Genomic DNA, 16,402 nt, shown 5'->3' on the forward strand with positions numbered 1-16,402 from the left:
TTGTCTCCAGCATAAATGTTTCTAGTTTTCAAAGTTCGCCTCCCTATTGAAGTCTATTGTGGTTCACGAAAGTTCGCGTGAACCAAACTTTTGCGAAAGTTCGCTTTCGAGGTTCACGAACCAAAAATCGGAGGTTCGAGCCATCTCTACGGATGCATAAGGTGAATTGATACTGAAGGCTGAAGTGGTTAAACCCTTTATTGGTGCCTCCTAACAGGAGGAGTCAGAGAGGGGATGCTGAACAGTGCAATGTGCTAAAGTTTCCGGCGGCGCTGACAGGTGAGCTGTACCCAAATGTTTTGATCTGCACCTATTGCATATGAGGAGGGAGGCTACCTAATGCTAGGGGGCACATCTGGCTATCCATACTAGGGGGAGGGGAGACGCTACCTAATACTCAGGGGAACATCTGGCTATCTATACTGGGGGTAGGCTACCTAAAACAGAGGGCACATCTGGCTAAATATACTAGAGGGAGACTACCTAGTATTGGAGAAGGTGGCACACCTGGCTATCTGTACTGGGAAAGAGGGCTGCCCAATACTGGGGCAAATCTAGCTATCTAAACTGGGGAGTCTCAGTCCTGCTCTGAATACACCTCAGCTAACAGATAAACTTATCAGCATTAGTTCATTGAAGCCTATCTAAAGTGACATGTGACATATGCATACATAGTACTAGCCCTACTGGAAAATTTTCTAAAGTCCCTTTCTGTTTTCCAGGACAGCAAGAGTTAAAACACTAATTGCTGTGATCTGCAAAAGAGCTTGAGGAACAAAAGTAAATAGAAGCGAAAATGCTGTTATTTGTCGAGGAGAAGAAAGATAATGAAGTTTTAATGAATTTTTGGTGAAGAAAAGTGCAACTGTGATAGTCTGATGCAATCTTTAAAATAAATACGCAAAATCATATATTTCATATTTATTATATTTATAGCATAGAGTTAGAATACAACACATAGAGGTATTTTCCTTCATATCAGAGCTGCATATACAGTATAAGGGAATACATGAAACTATAAATAGGTTTATATGCTTCTCCCAAGACAATAAAATGAGAGTTCTGGGAGCTAAAGGGAGAGGCAAACCTTGATGCACAAAGCTTTTCTCATGAGTTACACATTCTTAACTTTTTCTCACCTGTCAATAACATAACTTTTAATTACCCAGCAAGTAAACATGAAATCAAAATAAAAAGATGTTTCATTGATAATAAGTTGTGAAAACATGTCCTGTAAAAATTTAGGAAAAAGTCAATGAAATATGGGCCATTGAGAGAAAACTCAGGAGAAAAGTTTAATCATCCATGTAATAATTGTGCTTGGAAAAAAAAGCGCATGGTATTTCCGCTAGTAGAATATCGGTAAAATTACTGATATTGTACTACTTAATTTTGATATTAAAATATCGGTAATCTTTACTGATATTTTACTATCATTTGACCTAACCCTATTCTCACACAGAACCCTCCATTTACCGATATCTAACCCTTAACTTCCTTCTTCCGATACCTAATCTTTAGCCCTCCCTCTACCAATACCTAACCTTAACCCTCCCGCTACCTATGCCTAACACTTTACCTCCCCCCAGTGGCGCCTAACCCTTAGCCCCCCTTCCATGTCGCCAAAACCTTTGCGGCAATGTGCAAAAATTTGGACACCCGGGGGTGCCTTTTCAAGGGACTTCCCGCTCCCTTTTTTCCGGCTTTGAAGTTTATTACACCAGGGCCAATGTGGTATGAGATAAGTTAGTGCATCAAGGTCAAACTCTTCAAAATAGCAGTAGTGGATTGAAACATGATCATTCTCACAAATTAGTTTTCAGCCTTGGAAAGAGTAAAATAAATATAGTCCCAAAGAAAAAAAAATACATCTTAGTTTACAGGAGAAAACCTCGGCCTTGTCAAGCAATGTCCGCTTCTGGAGACAAGTTTTGTAGAAATCTCAAAACAGATTAGTAGAAAGACATGCCAACAGAGATCCAACTAACATAAACCATGACACAGCTGGAAAAAATGTAAAAACAGAAAAGTAAAATATAATGTGATGCAATGTAATGAAATAAATATTAACAATATTTTGTACTTATGTTTTTATATATATATATTTACTGGTTCATCTATAAACTGTCATTAAATGTTAATATACTTTTCACCTTAGCATTTAGAACAACAGGGTTAGACCTTAAAGTGAACCTTAAGCCAGAAAAAAAATTGAGTTTTACTCACCTGGGGCTTTTACCAGCCCCCTGCAGCAGTCCTGTGCCCTCGCAGCCACTCACTAATCCTCTGGTCCCCTGCTGCCAGCTAGTTTCGTTTTTGCTGTAATTAGCACTATTGCAGACCGCAACGCGTACAAAATTACGTAATTTTGTACGCGTTGCGGTCCGCAATAGCGCTAATTACAGTCGGGAATGCGGAGAAAGATACGCGTGGCCAATCCTGATGGGCCTGTCATCGGACGTCCTCCGGGCTGTACTGTGCAGGCTCAGAACTACTGAGCCTGCGCAGTACAGCCTGGAGGACGTCCGATGACGTCAGCGCGCACCAGTGAGACGCAGATTGGAGCGCGGAAGAAGCCCGACCTGGCCGCCGGCCTGGCCAGGTCGGGCGCACCAATGGAGACCACCGGGAGCCTCTGAAGCGGCGCCGAGGGCACCTCCTGCCTGCCACGGGCTGGAGGAAGCCCCAGGTAAGTGCATTTGGATTTTTATTTATTTTTTTATAGTCCCTGAACCTTCCCTTTAAGTGCCCTTTTCCACTTGCTGCGATCCGCTATAAACAGTGAATTGCGGTTCTTTTTGCAGCAGCACTGTGAATTGTGGTGTGTGCTCATATTCCATTAGCACATTTAGATTTTTCCCAAATTGCAGTCGCCAGCCTAAACGATTTTTGGTGCAATTGCGCTCTGTTCGTGGTACAATCATGGAAAGTTGTGCAATGGCATTACAGAGCAGTTTCGAGTGCAATTGCACTTCCTAGTGGAATAGGAACCTAAAGATCATGTTCAGTCAGTGATGTGAACATGCCCATATAATTGTGTGGGCAAGGAGTTCTCATGCGGTAACACAGCACTACACAACGTGCATAGTATGAACTCCATTTCGGAAAAAATATATGCAATAGAGTTGAAAACTATTTAAAAACTTAAGGCATAGAAAATTTACCAGAGCTGTTGCTTTAAGTGTAACACAGTTTACCTCATCAAAAAAGTCTGCACACTGTCATCCAGGATGCATCCATTTAGTATTCCACCAACATATTCAAGTATCTGACCGATCAACAGGCATGGGGCCACAAGGGGTCCCCTTTACCAAAGCTAAGAACTGAAGACAGTATTGATGGAAAAATAAATGTATGGTTCCTGAGTGACACTGTGCAGGGCATTTTGAAAAACTAATATATGACTTAAAGGGAACCTAAACTGAGAATGATATGGATTTTTGATATTAAAATAATACCAGTTGACCTGACTCACTTGCTAATCCTGTGTCTCTAATACTTTTATCCACAGCCCCTCAACAAGCATGCAGATCAGGTGCTCTGACTGAAGTCAGACTGGATTAGCTGCATGCTTGTTTCAGGTGTGAGATCCAGATACTACTGCAGCAAATTAATGAGCAGGACAGCCAGGCAACTGGTATTGTTTAAAAGGAAATATTCATATCCCTCTCAGTTTAGGTTCCCTTTAAGTGTAGACAGTAGAAAGACTCTAGATAATACCTCTAGTGGAAGCACTTTGCACGCTAGGACGTCCCAGCTCATGTAAGGCTTGGTCCCCATATGCTACCAGGCCGCGTAAGTGTATTGTCCGCTCTGATGGTACACTGTGGTCTGGATGAAGCTTAGGGCAAATGCATTACCACCATAGGCTATATTGGAAACGCATCCACCTGTCCGTGATTATCGCCAATGGCACGGAAGTGCAGTCCTCTTACTGCAATCGATCAGTTGCAGACTTTATAAAATAGGATCCATTTACTGTAGGTTTTGCAATGCGGAAAAAGGGACTAAAAACATGTCCATTTATCGCTCAAGTGGGAAAACAGCCTAAATCTGAAAAACACTCACCACATATGCACTGTATTGTATCATCTTTGGCCATAGAGAGCAATCACTGGAAGAGAACTGCACATTCAGCACTGCATTTGTCTAGGACCTTTATTGCAACTGATCTTTTCCTGATTGGCCAGATTATCAGTGCATTTGTCAGCTTTCTAAATACTATCACTTCCCTTTCAATAAAACTGCCATTACCTGGTTTCCTTTTTCTGTTTCCTGTAGTTTCTGTATTCTATTTTTTTCTTTGTCTCTCATTTTCCTGTACTCATTTGGGCTATATTCTGCTCATGCTTACTTAGTTCCTCCACTCAGTGATTCCCCTCTTCAAACAGCAATGATTTTCCCTAACTAGTAAAAGCTGACTCTAGTGAGATCCACAATTAAAAAAAAATGTAGCTGAGAGTAGAGCAAATTATTCTACTGTAATTATTTTCATAGCAGTTGGATAGTGGTTCTCAACCTGTGTTTACACTTATTTTATACAATTGGGTTTGCTAAGCTCTCTTGCTACCAATGCATGTGCCTATGCAGCCAGATCTGGTGCCCCCCCCCCCCCCAAAATCATAGACGACTCCTCCCAGCATCTTATTTCTGTGTTCAACAATTAGTATAAAAACCACATGACAAATGTATATATTATATTATGTTTGCTTGGCATTAGGGGAACAGGGCCTTAAAGGAATACTATCAATAACCAAGTGTTCTAAAATGACAGTGTACAAATAACGTCTAAGTAGCTGTGTAAACATTTTCCTACTTTTCATGTTAAATATCAGAGGCAAAAGCTTTAATTTATTGAGTGTAGGATTTAGCTATATTGGGACAAATTAATTGCAGAAGGGGTGTCTGCTTCAATGCACAGCCAGAGTTGCATATCAGACTACAGAGTATTTTTCTCTGAAGGCAAAAACAGTATGAAAAGCTGTGACCATTACAAATGTTCATAACAAGTTACATTTCCTCTGCTCTCTTCAGACACTTCAGTCAGAAACAGAGGACACAAAAGCTGCAGCTGTTGGGTGCTTTCTCTCTTTCACACACAGTTACACACAGGGTTAACTGATCAAGTGTGAGGGGAATTTCCCTTCTCCTCATGGCTCATTCTGCCATCAGTTTTGGCATCAGTAAAGTTTGAAAGTATTTTGATAACAGTAAACAAAGAGGTTGCTAGTGAAATGTATACACCAGTACTTAGCATCACTTCCCAAACAATTCCTATCTCAATTGAAAAAAATATGTGAATCGATAGTGTTCTTTTAACCACTTGTTACGTGTGGGGCAGTATATCTACGCCCCACAGGACTTCATCTAAAGTCCAGGGGCGTAGATAGGCGTCTTCAGCTCTCTGTGTGCGCCATGCAACCATCACTGCCTGTTAGAGCTGAGATTCGTGAATGGAAACATATGTTCCTAAAGCTAATCAAAGAACCTGATTCATGAATAATCAGTGCTGTAATGAACAGCACTGATCATTTAATGAAAGTATGTAAAAAATAAATGTTCACTTTCGTTTTGCCTTAGAATGCTCCAGCATTCTAAGCAGGTGACATCTAGTGGCCAAATTTAATATTGCAGGACAAAAAAATAAGTAAATAAATAGTCCATTTACCCCCCCCCCCCCCCCAAAAAAAAAAATCTAAATTAATAAACTTGAAAAAAGTGAAGTGAATTTACATAATAGAGATAATAAGAGAATACATAAATCGTTACATCAGGGTTCTTTTTGTATATGCATGCTGCCATAAGGGTATATTTTTGTTATTTTTTTTTAGAATTAAGGCTTGTAATTGTTAACAGTACAATGAGAAAACCATAAACACAAAATGGAAAAAGTACACCTTAATTTCCAAATAAAATATTGTTGCCATCCATTTTACTAGGCACATAATTTAAACATTAAATAACTGGGAAAATTGGCAAATAAAATGTGTGTAAACTGAGAAATAATGTATTTTTCATTTTTTCCCCCAAATATTACCACTAAAATAAATCTTAGTAAAAAGTACCACCCAAAGAAAGCCCAATTTTTGGGGAAAAAAACAATGTTTAGAACATTTAGGTGTGTCAAGTAGTGATAAAGTTATTGGATAATGAACAGGAGTAGCGCTGAAATGTTAAAATTGCTCTGTTCAATAAGGGAAATACAACCTGTAGTGGTCAAGTGGTTTTAACGGATATCTGAGGTGAAATAAAAAAGTTAAGCTTTACTTACCTGAAGCTTCTTCCAGGCCCCAGACGTCTATCTGCTCCAGCACTGAAGTTCTGCTGCTATCCTCTCCATAAGACCACCAACCTCGGCTGCTTTTGTCTCTACGTGCCTCTCATGATCACTCTCGGAAACGTGTTGCCCAGTTCACAAAGACCTATCCCGACCATAGTATCAGGGCCGGTTTAAGCCACACGGGAGCACTGGGGCAAAAATAACTTGGGTGCCCCCCTACACCCCCCCCATCAGCGAAGTCAGCCCTCAAACCAACTTCTGCCCCTCGTAATCTCGCATAGACTTCTCCCATGGCCCCCGCACATTGTGTAGCTCAGCTGCCTTGTAATAACTCACCTGTATCAGCTGCTCCATCCTGTGCCTTGCCTTCAGCCCTGCTGCCTGTGTCTCCTCCATCCGGCACATGTTATGTCACGTATAAATAACATGCACAGGGTCATAGAGGCAAGCAGCGTGGCTGAAGAGGCAGTACAGGATGTAGCTGCTGCAGGGACAGGTGAGTTATTACAAGGCAGATGGGTAGGGGTGTAACTACATCAGGCCCCTCTGCAGAGATGTGTTGGTGGATACCCCCCTTGGACCAGAACAGAGACATACCAGCAGAATCAATCAGTAAAGAAAATAGGAGTGTCGCCCAAGAATGTCCCACAAAGCTACGTATGCCATGTTCCAACAAGCTATTCAGTCAACTATTCAGACATTTAAAAAAAATCACCAGGATTGCACTTTTATTTAGCTTTCCTGTATGACAAGAAGACACAGCCAGCACTAGGGGAAGAGGGAAACAAAGGTGAATGAGGGAGGGCTGGTGCACACCAAGAGGGCTTCTGAGCGTTTTTCAAATCAACAGTGATTTGGAAAGCACTTGGCTAATGTTACCCTATGACGGTGTTCTCACAGCAGCACTGCATGTAGCATTTTTTTGAGCAAATCATTAAAAAATCGCTCAGAAAATAGTTTCATAAAATCGCACTCATAAATTGCTAGCCATTGCTATTGCGATTTTGGAGTGTACTAGCCCAGAGAGAGGAGGAGTGGAGAGAAATTGAGAATAGCCTGAGATGGAGCAGAGAGCTTATCTGTATTGCAGTTCCACATCACACAGAGGCTACTTGCCTGTAATAGGATTCCTGTCCCTGCCGGTCTCTCACACAAGTCAGAAAGCAGCCCTCCTGGAGTCTAGGGACTGTCAAAAACTTTTCAACTTGTATAACACCTTATCCACACATGCAGTCAATTTAACAATGGGGAGAGACAAGACAGATGTTTGCCCACGGACCCTCCAGGCAAGCTCTGCATCATGCTGTGTATATTTACCAGCTTGCCTGCCCTCTAATTGCACTTTTATCAGCTAGCCTTGTGTTTCACATTGCCTTACAACAACAAACCTAATTACACCAGACCCCAGACCAGCCCTAAATCACTGAATGAAAGGCAGCCTGGGGGGAGATGCCCCCCCCCTTCCCCCCTGGCCAGTGTGGGTCTGCCTGCCACTGCAGCTGAGCTGAACATGCAGGCATATGGGAACAGTCTGAAAGACCACCTGGGGGGCCCAGCAGAGGTCAGAGGCCCCGGGGCATTTGCCCCTTTTGCCTCTATGGTAGCGCTGGACTTGCATAGTATTGCGATCACGGGGGCGAGGAGCGGTGTGCCCACGCATGTGCAATAGCCCATGACCAAGGCGTGGTCGGTGATATTATGGAAGGGACAGCGGCAGTCTGGAGGACAGCAGAACTTCAGCGCTGGAACAGAAAGACTTCTAGGGGCTGAAAGAAGCTTATTTTTTTTTATTTTACCTCGGATATCCTTTAAGCAATCATTATTGTGTTATTTCATTTGCATACAGCATCCAGGGAAAAAGTTCTCTCAAATAATTCAAGGACATTGATGTTAGCTAACCTTCCCCCTCGCTGCTTAGCATTCTTATGACAAGGCTCCAGATGGGTTTGGTGAAAATGCCACCAGCTCTCTGGTAGAAGTTCCATAGCAATGCAAGTACTGTACACTATAAGTATGTGTAACGTACTGTACAGTATAAGTGTAAAGAAATATTTGCTGAATTTGCACTGCTCAAATATGGGAAATACATATCTTTGAACAAATTGTATACAGTATATGAAGTTATGATTCTGGCTTTCTTACCAGTATGATATCCGGAGTTAGTGAGGCCCGCAATATCTGAAATAAATATTAAACAAAATTTATAACCAGGATTTTTATGGTAACATTGTAACTATATACATATAGCTGGTTTTAAAGATCGGAAAGCTTAAATAAAACAAAAGAAAATGAGAACAAGAAATCTACGAACAAGGATTAAAAAGAAAATGCTAATGTAAAAAGAAAAATAAAGCATTACCTGCCAGGTTTAATTGTATTCCAAGTCCACTATATACTCGATTAGTTAAAGCTTTTCCAGTTTTCGGACACTGCAAAGACAAACAATTTATTATGAGCTATGACATCTAATGACCTGCATTACTCAGTAGAACTCTCTGTCTCTGCATAGCATACTTGAAAATATTTCTGAATGCTGCATGAACCTCTGGTAAATTTGCCATATGCAGGCAGTGTATGCCAAATGTACTGGTTCTAACACCAGGAGAGTAGCACATGTTACGCAGTTTGCGCCTCGTGTGTTACTGGGGGCTCCTGTGCACACAGAAACAGTAACTATGGAAATGTTTGTCTTCATTATAGAGAAACCCAATGAGATGCAAGTAAGTCTCAGGTGATGCTAATCTTTAGAGCTTGAAAACAGACCAGTTGAATGCAGCTGCTGCATTTCCTTAAAGAGAAACCATAACCGAAAGTTGAACTTCATCCCAATCAGTAGCTAATACCCCTTTTCCATTAAAAATCTATTCCTTTTCTTAAACAGATCATCGGGGGCTCTGTATGGCTTATTTTGTGGTAAAACTCCTCCCACAAATGATGTCAGTGCCTCACAGCACTGAGGTACTGACATCACACTGTGGGAGCCTTGTTGCATTGTGGGAAATAACAGCTTTTTATGTAATGCTGATTTTAAGAAGATGCAAGGATAAAGATTGTTTGATTTTATAAGGTGATGGTCCATATAAACATTTATGGACTTTCTTTACCCACTTAGGCCTACCTGGACGGATATATCTGTCCAGATAGCCTGCCCTGTGGCAACTGAGCCGGGCTCTGCCTTCTGTCAGCCCGGAGGTCAATGAATGGGAACACAGTTTCCATTCATTGATCTGTCTCCATATGAAAAACCGACGGCTTCTCTAAAAAGCTGCGATTTTTCTAAGTTTCACGTCATCTCTTCAGTTCCTGTAAGCCAGAGCTCTCACTTACAGGATGAAAAACAAATAAATGACTGTGTCCATCTTGTGGACAAATAGTAAAACTATATCTACATGCATTTTTTTAAAATATACACAACCAATTACATTTAAAATTATATGTTTACCTCCCCACTCCAAAAAAACCCAAATAACATTTTAATAATAATAAAAAAAAATTACAATTAAAAAACAAAACTAAAACATAAATAGTTACCTAAGCGTCTGAACTTTTTTGATATGCATGTCAAGAGAGTATATTACATATTACTATATTTTTTTTAAATTATAAGCTTGTTAATAGTGATGGACACACCTTTATTTCAAAATACTGTCAAATATTGACGCCATACATTGTTATAGGGACATAATTGAAATGGTGTAATAACCAGGACAAATTGGCAAATAAAATACGTGGGTGTCAGAAGTAGTGAAATTACCTCCAATGCGGATAGCGGCGTGACCGCCGCTTCCGCGTCTGACGTCACGGTTGTCACCGCTGTGGCGTCTATGGGCCTTCCAATGGTCCCTGGGAGGTGCGGTCTGTCAATGCCTCATAGAGAGCGGCTGGCTCGTGCGGGCGCGCAACGCCAACATCTTTATGGGCTGCGGAGACGAGTCAGCTGGCCCGGAGGTCGGCTGACGTCAGGCCGCCTTCTGATTGGCTGGGCCTTCTGGGTGGCTCGGTGATTTGCTGTTAGTATTTAAAAATGTGCGGATCATGTGCTCTTTGTCTGTTGCTGCTGAAACTTCGCAGTGAAAGCTCTCAGACCTTAGTCAGATCCGTGTGTGCTTGATCTGGCAGGACCCCAGGGATTCACACTTAGCTCAGGAAAAATATATTATATTGTATTGATTATTACTGTGTATGACCTTTTACCTGTTCTTCTGACTATTGTTTGCTCTACGATTCTGTACCTCTGCCAATCTGATCTGTTGTCGACTATTGCCTGATTACTGACTTTGAATTTGCCTCTCGACTTTATACCTATACTGACAGATCTGTGAACGACATTGCCTGTACGACCACGCGCTCAGTTAGTGATAGCCCCTGTCACTAAGGGTTATCACTTATACGTATTCCGGAATACTACTGTGCACCCAAACACGTGTGATCACACTTCAATAAAGTACTGACTACTGTGCTGATAGAGCTCATTCTGTTTATCAGATACACCACTGATCATTACAGTGGGTTTTATTTATGGTAGCATGTATTATTTTAAAGCTATAATGGCTGAAAACTGAGAAATAATGATTTTTTTTTCATTTTTTCCTTAATATTCACGTTAAATTGCATTTAGAAAAGAATAATTCTTAGCAAAATGTACCACCCAAAGAAAGCCTAATTGGTGGTGGAAAAAACAAGATATAGATCAATTCATTGTGATAAGTAGTGATAAAGTTATTGGCGAATGAATGGGAGGTGAAGGTTGCTCGGGTGCATAAGGTGAAACAACACTGAAGGCTGAAGTGGTTACTCTAGTGGCTCCAAAAGGGGACATTGAACCATAACCCATTACTGCAGCAAACTACTGCATTATAGTAGTAATGATACATAGAACCTTTGTGGAGTATCATTATTATCTTCAGTTAAAGGGGATGACTTTTAAGTCTGTGGTGCACACGTTATTCATTTTCTATGGCATTAAGTCAAATCCATTCAGCTCTAACAAAAGAGAAGCCAGTGGTGGCTGGATAGTGTAATGGTTAGGGGTCTGCCTCTGACATAGGAGACCTGGGTTCAAATCTTGGCTCCTACTACTTTAGTAAGCCAGCACCTATTCAGCAAGGAGTTCTAGGGCGCGACTCTGTAACACCTCTACAGCCTACTGAGTGCGCTTTAGTGTCTGCTTCGCAAGCACTTTGAGTCCAACAGGAGAAAAGTGCTATACAAATACTGGAATTATTATTAAAGAGACTCTGTAACAAAATGTTACAGTAACTAATATATCTTATCTTCTTTCCTTTGTCAAGCTTACCCAGAGGGGAAGGAGCTGCCTCTGCTGTGCTGTGTGCTGCACGCCCCCTCCAGGCTCACTCCTGTGTGCTTTATTTCTCACTCACAGACAGGTCCCTGCTCTCAGTTTCAGCTGTGTCTGTGAGGCTGTGGGAGGAGGGAGCTGCCTGTCACATGCTGACAATTTGTTACCCAGACACAAGTGCAGAGCCCAGACTCCTGGCTCAGAAGAAACAGCTGTGTTTATAAAGGAGTCTGAGGATTCTTGTCACGCTTCAATGGCACAGAGCCGCAGAGGCAGAAGGAAAAACGTTTTCTAAACTTGCAAATAACATCTGAAGGCTGCATTCACTGCGTAATAATAAAAACTTGTCATGCAAACATAAGGCAGTATACATCATGTTTATTTTCAGTATACTTCCTGTTTTGGCGGCCATCTTTACTGTTTACAAAACATTTTTTAAAATTGTTATTTTATCGCCAATATTGTGGCGGAGAGCAGTGAAAATGTCACAGAGGGGGCTAGGAGATGTCCCCGAACAGCCTATGTTTATTTATATAACATTTCTTCAATACAGATTCTCTTTAATAACCTTTTTAGTTTTTCAGCTCTTTCCTATTATCTTCAGTCTGTGTTCAGTCAGATACAAGTGTTTGTGCTTCTATTTACTTAATAAAAATTAAAATATTCTACAGCCAACAGTTTTTATTATAACAAGTAAAAGCAACTGGAAACAACGGCACCTCAATCGCGCATAAAATCACAGAGTGGGGTCAGCACAGAAGCCGCAGAGTCAATAGGTACAGACCTCCAAATTTAAAATTGTCTTTAGATTAGCTCATATACAGTGTGCAGAGAGCTTCATGGAACAGGTTTCTATGACCGAGGAGCTGCATCCAAACCTTACAACACCTGCTGGAATGCACGGCATCAGATGCAGTGGTGTAAAGCATGTCCCCAGGAATGAGCAGAAGCTACGCCAGTGCGAATTTACGCATCGTAGTTCGCATCTACGCATCGTAGATCGTAGGCAACGTACCGTTACGCGTAGTTTATGCCCCCTACGCGTAGTTCAATTGTGTATTGCAAAGTAAACTTCGAATGCGCTATTCGCATATATTTTTCCACATAAGATTGTATGCTTACAAAATTACGCATTGGAAAGGGTAATGTACGCATAGAAGAGTTTCTGGTACAAGCATTTGCAGATGAATTAATGCTTAAATTTTTCCACATAATGACATAAGCGTCCGCATACAAATTGCGTATTTGAACGCGTAGTCTATGAAATGCATACGAAGCGAATATTTGATTTCAAAGCCATAGTTTGGCGAAGCGTAATTGCGTAAAACTACGCGTAGTGGAAGTTGGCTGACTACGACCATCCCTGCATGTCACCACTGGACTCTAAAGCAGATGTGTTCTCTATAGTGTCAAATCACTTTTCTTTTTCTGGACAAGTCTGTGTTTGGTGGATGCCAAGAGGACGATACCTGCCTGCTTGACTGCATAGTGCCAAGTGTAAAGTTTGGGAAAAAAGGGGATTATGCTGCAGTGGTGCTCGGATGTAGGTCGTGATCACGATTTACCGTGATTTCACGATCATTTTTACGCTATCCGCCACGGGTATTTGTCGCCGTGGGTCAATTTTCAATCACTAAAATCCGCTGCAGCAGACCGTGAATGTGTACATCCGAACGCATTCACGGTATTGAAAACGGCGCAGAGGCTGTGGTTAGGTTGTGATAAGCGGAAGTAGGTGGAAGTGGCTTCCCTGGGCCAATCAGAGGCCCCCAGCCAGACCCTAGCAACCAATCATAGGAGGGGAGGCTATGCCCTCCCCTCCTCTATAAAAAGCGGAGGTCATGATGAAAAGCTCCGTCCTTGCTAGGCTTTGGTACTGAGAGGATCGTCTCCAGGCCATTGTTGATTCAGCAAGCACGTTTTCTGTGTCTAAACCCAGCTTTTTCAGTCCTTACATTGCTGTGATACTGTACTTGATAGTGTTATTTACCTAACTAGCCTGTTAGTGAGTTTTTACTTCAGTTAGCTGTAGTCAGTCAGTGTAGTCATAGTAGTGAGAGAGTGTACTGATTAGTGTGTTTAGTGCAGGCAGGCAGGTTCAGACTGATTGTACTGCTCACTTGTATTCAGCTCATTAGCCAGTCATACACTTCAGTTACTATTACAGACAGTACTGTTCATTCAGTAAGTTTTCTGAGTGACATTGTACTGCTCACTGCTCACTGGTATTATTCAGCTCATTACCCAGTGATACCCTTCAGCTACGTTGTACTGTGCTCACTGCTCACTGGTATTATTCAGCTCATTACCCAGTGATACCCTTCAGTTACGTTGTACTGTGCTCACTGCTCACTGGTATTATTCAGCTCATTACCCAGTGATACCCTTCAGTTAGGTTGTACTGTGCTCACTGCTCACTGGTATTATTCAGCCCATTACCCAGTGATACCCTTCAGTTACGTTGTACTGTGCTCACTGCTCACTGGTATGATTTATCTCATTAGCCAGTGATACCCTACAGTTACGTTGTACTGTGCTCACTGCTCACTGGTATTATTCAGCTCATTAGCCAGTGAATCACTTCAGTTACAATTTACAGACAGTCAGACCGCCACTGCAGTTCGTTCACCACATTTCGTGAGCCCATCATGAGTTTCTCCAATACCTCCGCTGTGAGCAGCACTCCCAACAGCAGCAACAGCCAATGCCCCATGCAAGTTGTGACATCCACCCCAGCAGCCAGTGGTCAGCAGCCCTCCTCGGATGAGAGCATTGTGTCCCTCAGTCCGGCGTCTAGGCGATTATAGAGGGCTGCCGTTGAGGAGATGATGGGGCCTGATGTGGAGGAGAATGTTGGGCTCGGGCCAGCATTCCAAGTTTATGTTGAGGATGATGAGGGGTCTGTGTCTGTGGATGTTGGGGTGGCAGAGGGGGTGGGGGGGGTCAGAAGAAGAGTTCTATGATGATGATGATGATCTGGACCATCTGTATGTGCCTCAGACCCCGGAAAACATGTTGTATCGTGAGTTTAGGTACTAAAATCTGCATTCTCACTGTCCAGGTCCACGGATGCATATCATTTTTTGGGCAGCACTATCAAACTGTGGTACTACCATTGAGTTGCCATGGTCCTTCTGTACTGCCAAACTGACTGGTCGCTTTGTCCTCCTGACTCAGTCACTACTACACTTTGCGTTCACACTGCCCGGGTCCACTGACACATTTAATTTTTTGGGCAGCACTATTATACTGTGGTACTACAAGTGAGTTGCCATGGTCCTTCTGTGCTGCCAAACTGACCGGCCGCTTTGTCCTCCTGACTCAGTCGCTATTAAAGTCTGCACTACCCGGGTCCACTGACAACTCTGCTGTCATGTCATTGCTAATCGCTGCAAAAAAAAAAAAAATTATGTCAGCCACTCATCCTCCTCCAGTGGTGCCATCACCGCCAACTGCCATTGGGACTCACCTTCACCTCTGTGATTGCTTAAAGTGTATTTCCCTGTTTTAAACCACTTATTGCCAATTAATAGCCCCAAAAGTTGATTTCAATTTAAAATCCATTTTCTCAAAAACAAAAAATTATTTTTGTATTTTTTTTGTTTAAGTTGTAGCCCCTTATCACCTTGATAATACATGCAATTTGGGGGATTGTAGCATGTATGGGGGTTTTGCTATTAACGTTAAAAGAAAATCCAGATCCGGTCGTGGATCCGGCCGTGATTGCGTCATTCACGACGGAAAATCCGCGTCGTGGCGTGGACGCGTATCAAAAGCCGGAACCAATCACACCAGAGGTGGATTTTTTTTCGACAATGGCCATGGTTGCTGAATTCGTGGATCGGGGCATCCGAGCACCACTGTTATGCTGTAGATTGTTTTTCAGCAGTTAGTTCCAGTGAAAGGAACCCTGAATAAATCAAGACATTTTGGACAATTTCATGCTTCCAACTTTTTTGGAACAGTTTAGGGACTGCCCCTTCTTGTTCCAACATGACTGCACACCAGTGCACAAAGGAAGGTTAAAGTTAATGGCAATCAATATAAAGAAAAAAAATAAGCCAGATACTTACCTAAGGAGAGGGAAGACTCTGGGTCATACAGAGCCTTCCCGCTCCTCTCGGTCCCTGCATTCCAGCACTGGCTACCCGGTAGCAGTATTCAACCAATTTGGTCAAATACTGCTCTCTCTCTGCCACAAAGGAGGCTTTGGAAGTCTTTGGGAGCCCGAGTGCTCCCGAAGATGGGCCACTCCATACTGCGCACACACGAGCGTCCTCTCTCGTGTACTCGCGTGTGCGCAGTATTGAGCCGCCTGCCTGCGGGAGGACTCGGCTCCCTAAGACTGCCAAAGTCCTTTGCGGTGGGGGCTTCAAACCAAGGAGCTGCCGGTGCAACAAGGGCACTGGGAGAGGAGAGGGAAGGCTCTATAGGACCCAGAATCTTCCCTCTCCTTAGGTAAGTATCTGTTGTTGTTTTCTTTTTTTTTTTTTGTACGATTCTCAATTACTTTAATAAAAGCATGGTTGATCAAGTTTGGTTTGGAGAAATGTGACTGGCCGGCACAGAGCCCTGACCCCAAACTAAGAATACACCTCTGGGATGAATTAGAGTAAATATTGCAAGCCAACCCTTCTTATCTAAAATCACTATCTGACCTTCCGGTCAAAATGGTCAAAAGTTAACCATAACCACACTCCTAAACCTTGTGGAAAGCCTTTCCAGCAGAGTTGAAGCTGTTACAGCTGCAAAGTGGGGTCCAACTCCAAATTAAAGCACATGGGTGAAGAATGGGATGTCATTAACCACTTCACCCCCCAGTG

At 42.4% G+C, this 16,402-nt stretch overlaps 1 protein-coding gene across 1 annotated transcript in view; it reads right to left on the reverse strand.

Moving 5' to 3' along the window:
* Window positions 1–1,704: 1,704 nt before the first annotated feature.
* Window positions 1,705–16,402, reverse strand: part of LOC137545019 (uromodulin-like) — a 49,093-nt gene continuing 34,395 nt past the window's right edge. The window contains exons 5-7 of the mRNA XM_068266130.1: window positions 8,640–8,709; window positions 8,423–8,458; window positions 1,705–2,004 (exon numbers count right to left, since the gene is read on the reverse strand). Coding sequence (XP_068122231.1) covers window positions 1,943–2,004; window positions 8,423–8,458; window positions 8,640–8,709 — 168 coding nt within the window. The 3' untranslated portion in view covers window positions 1,705–1,942. The remainder of the gene's footprint in view (window positions 2,005–8,422; window positions 8,459–8,639; window positions 8,710–16,402) is intronic.

The sequence above is a fragment of the Hyperolius riggenbachi genome, chromosome 2, assembly GCF_040937935.1.
Source record: "Hyperolius riggenbachi isolate aHypRig1 chromosome 2, aHypRig1.pri, whole genome shotgun sequence".
In the NCBI taxonomy this organism is placed as follows: Eukaryota; Metazoa; Chordata; class Amphibia; order Anura; family Hyperoliidae; genus Hyperolius; species Hyperolius riggenbachi.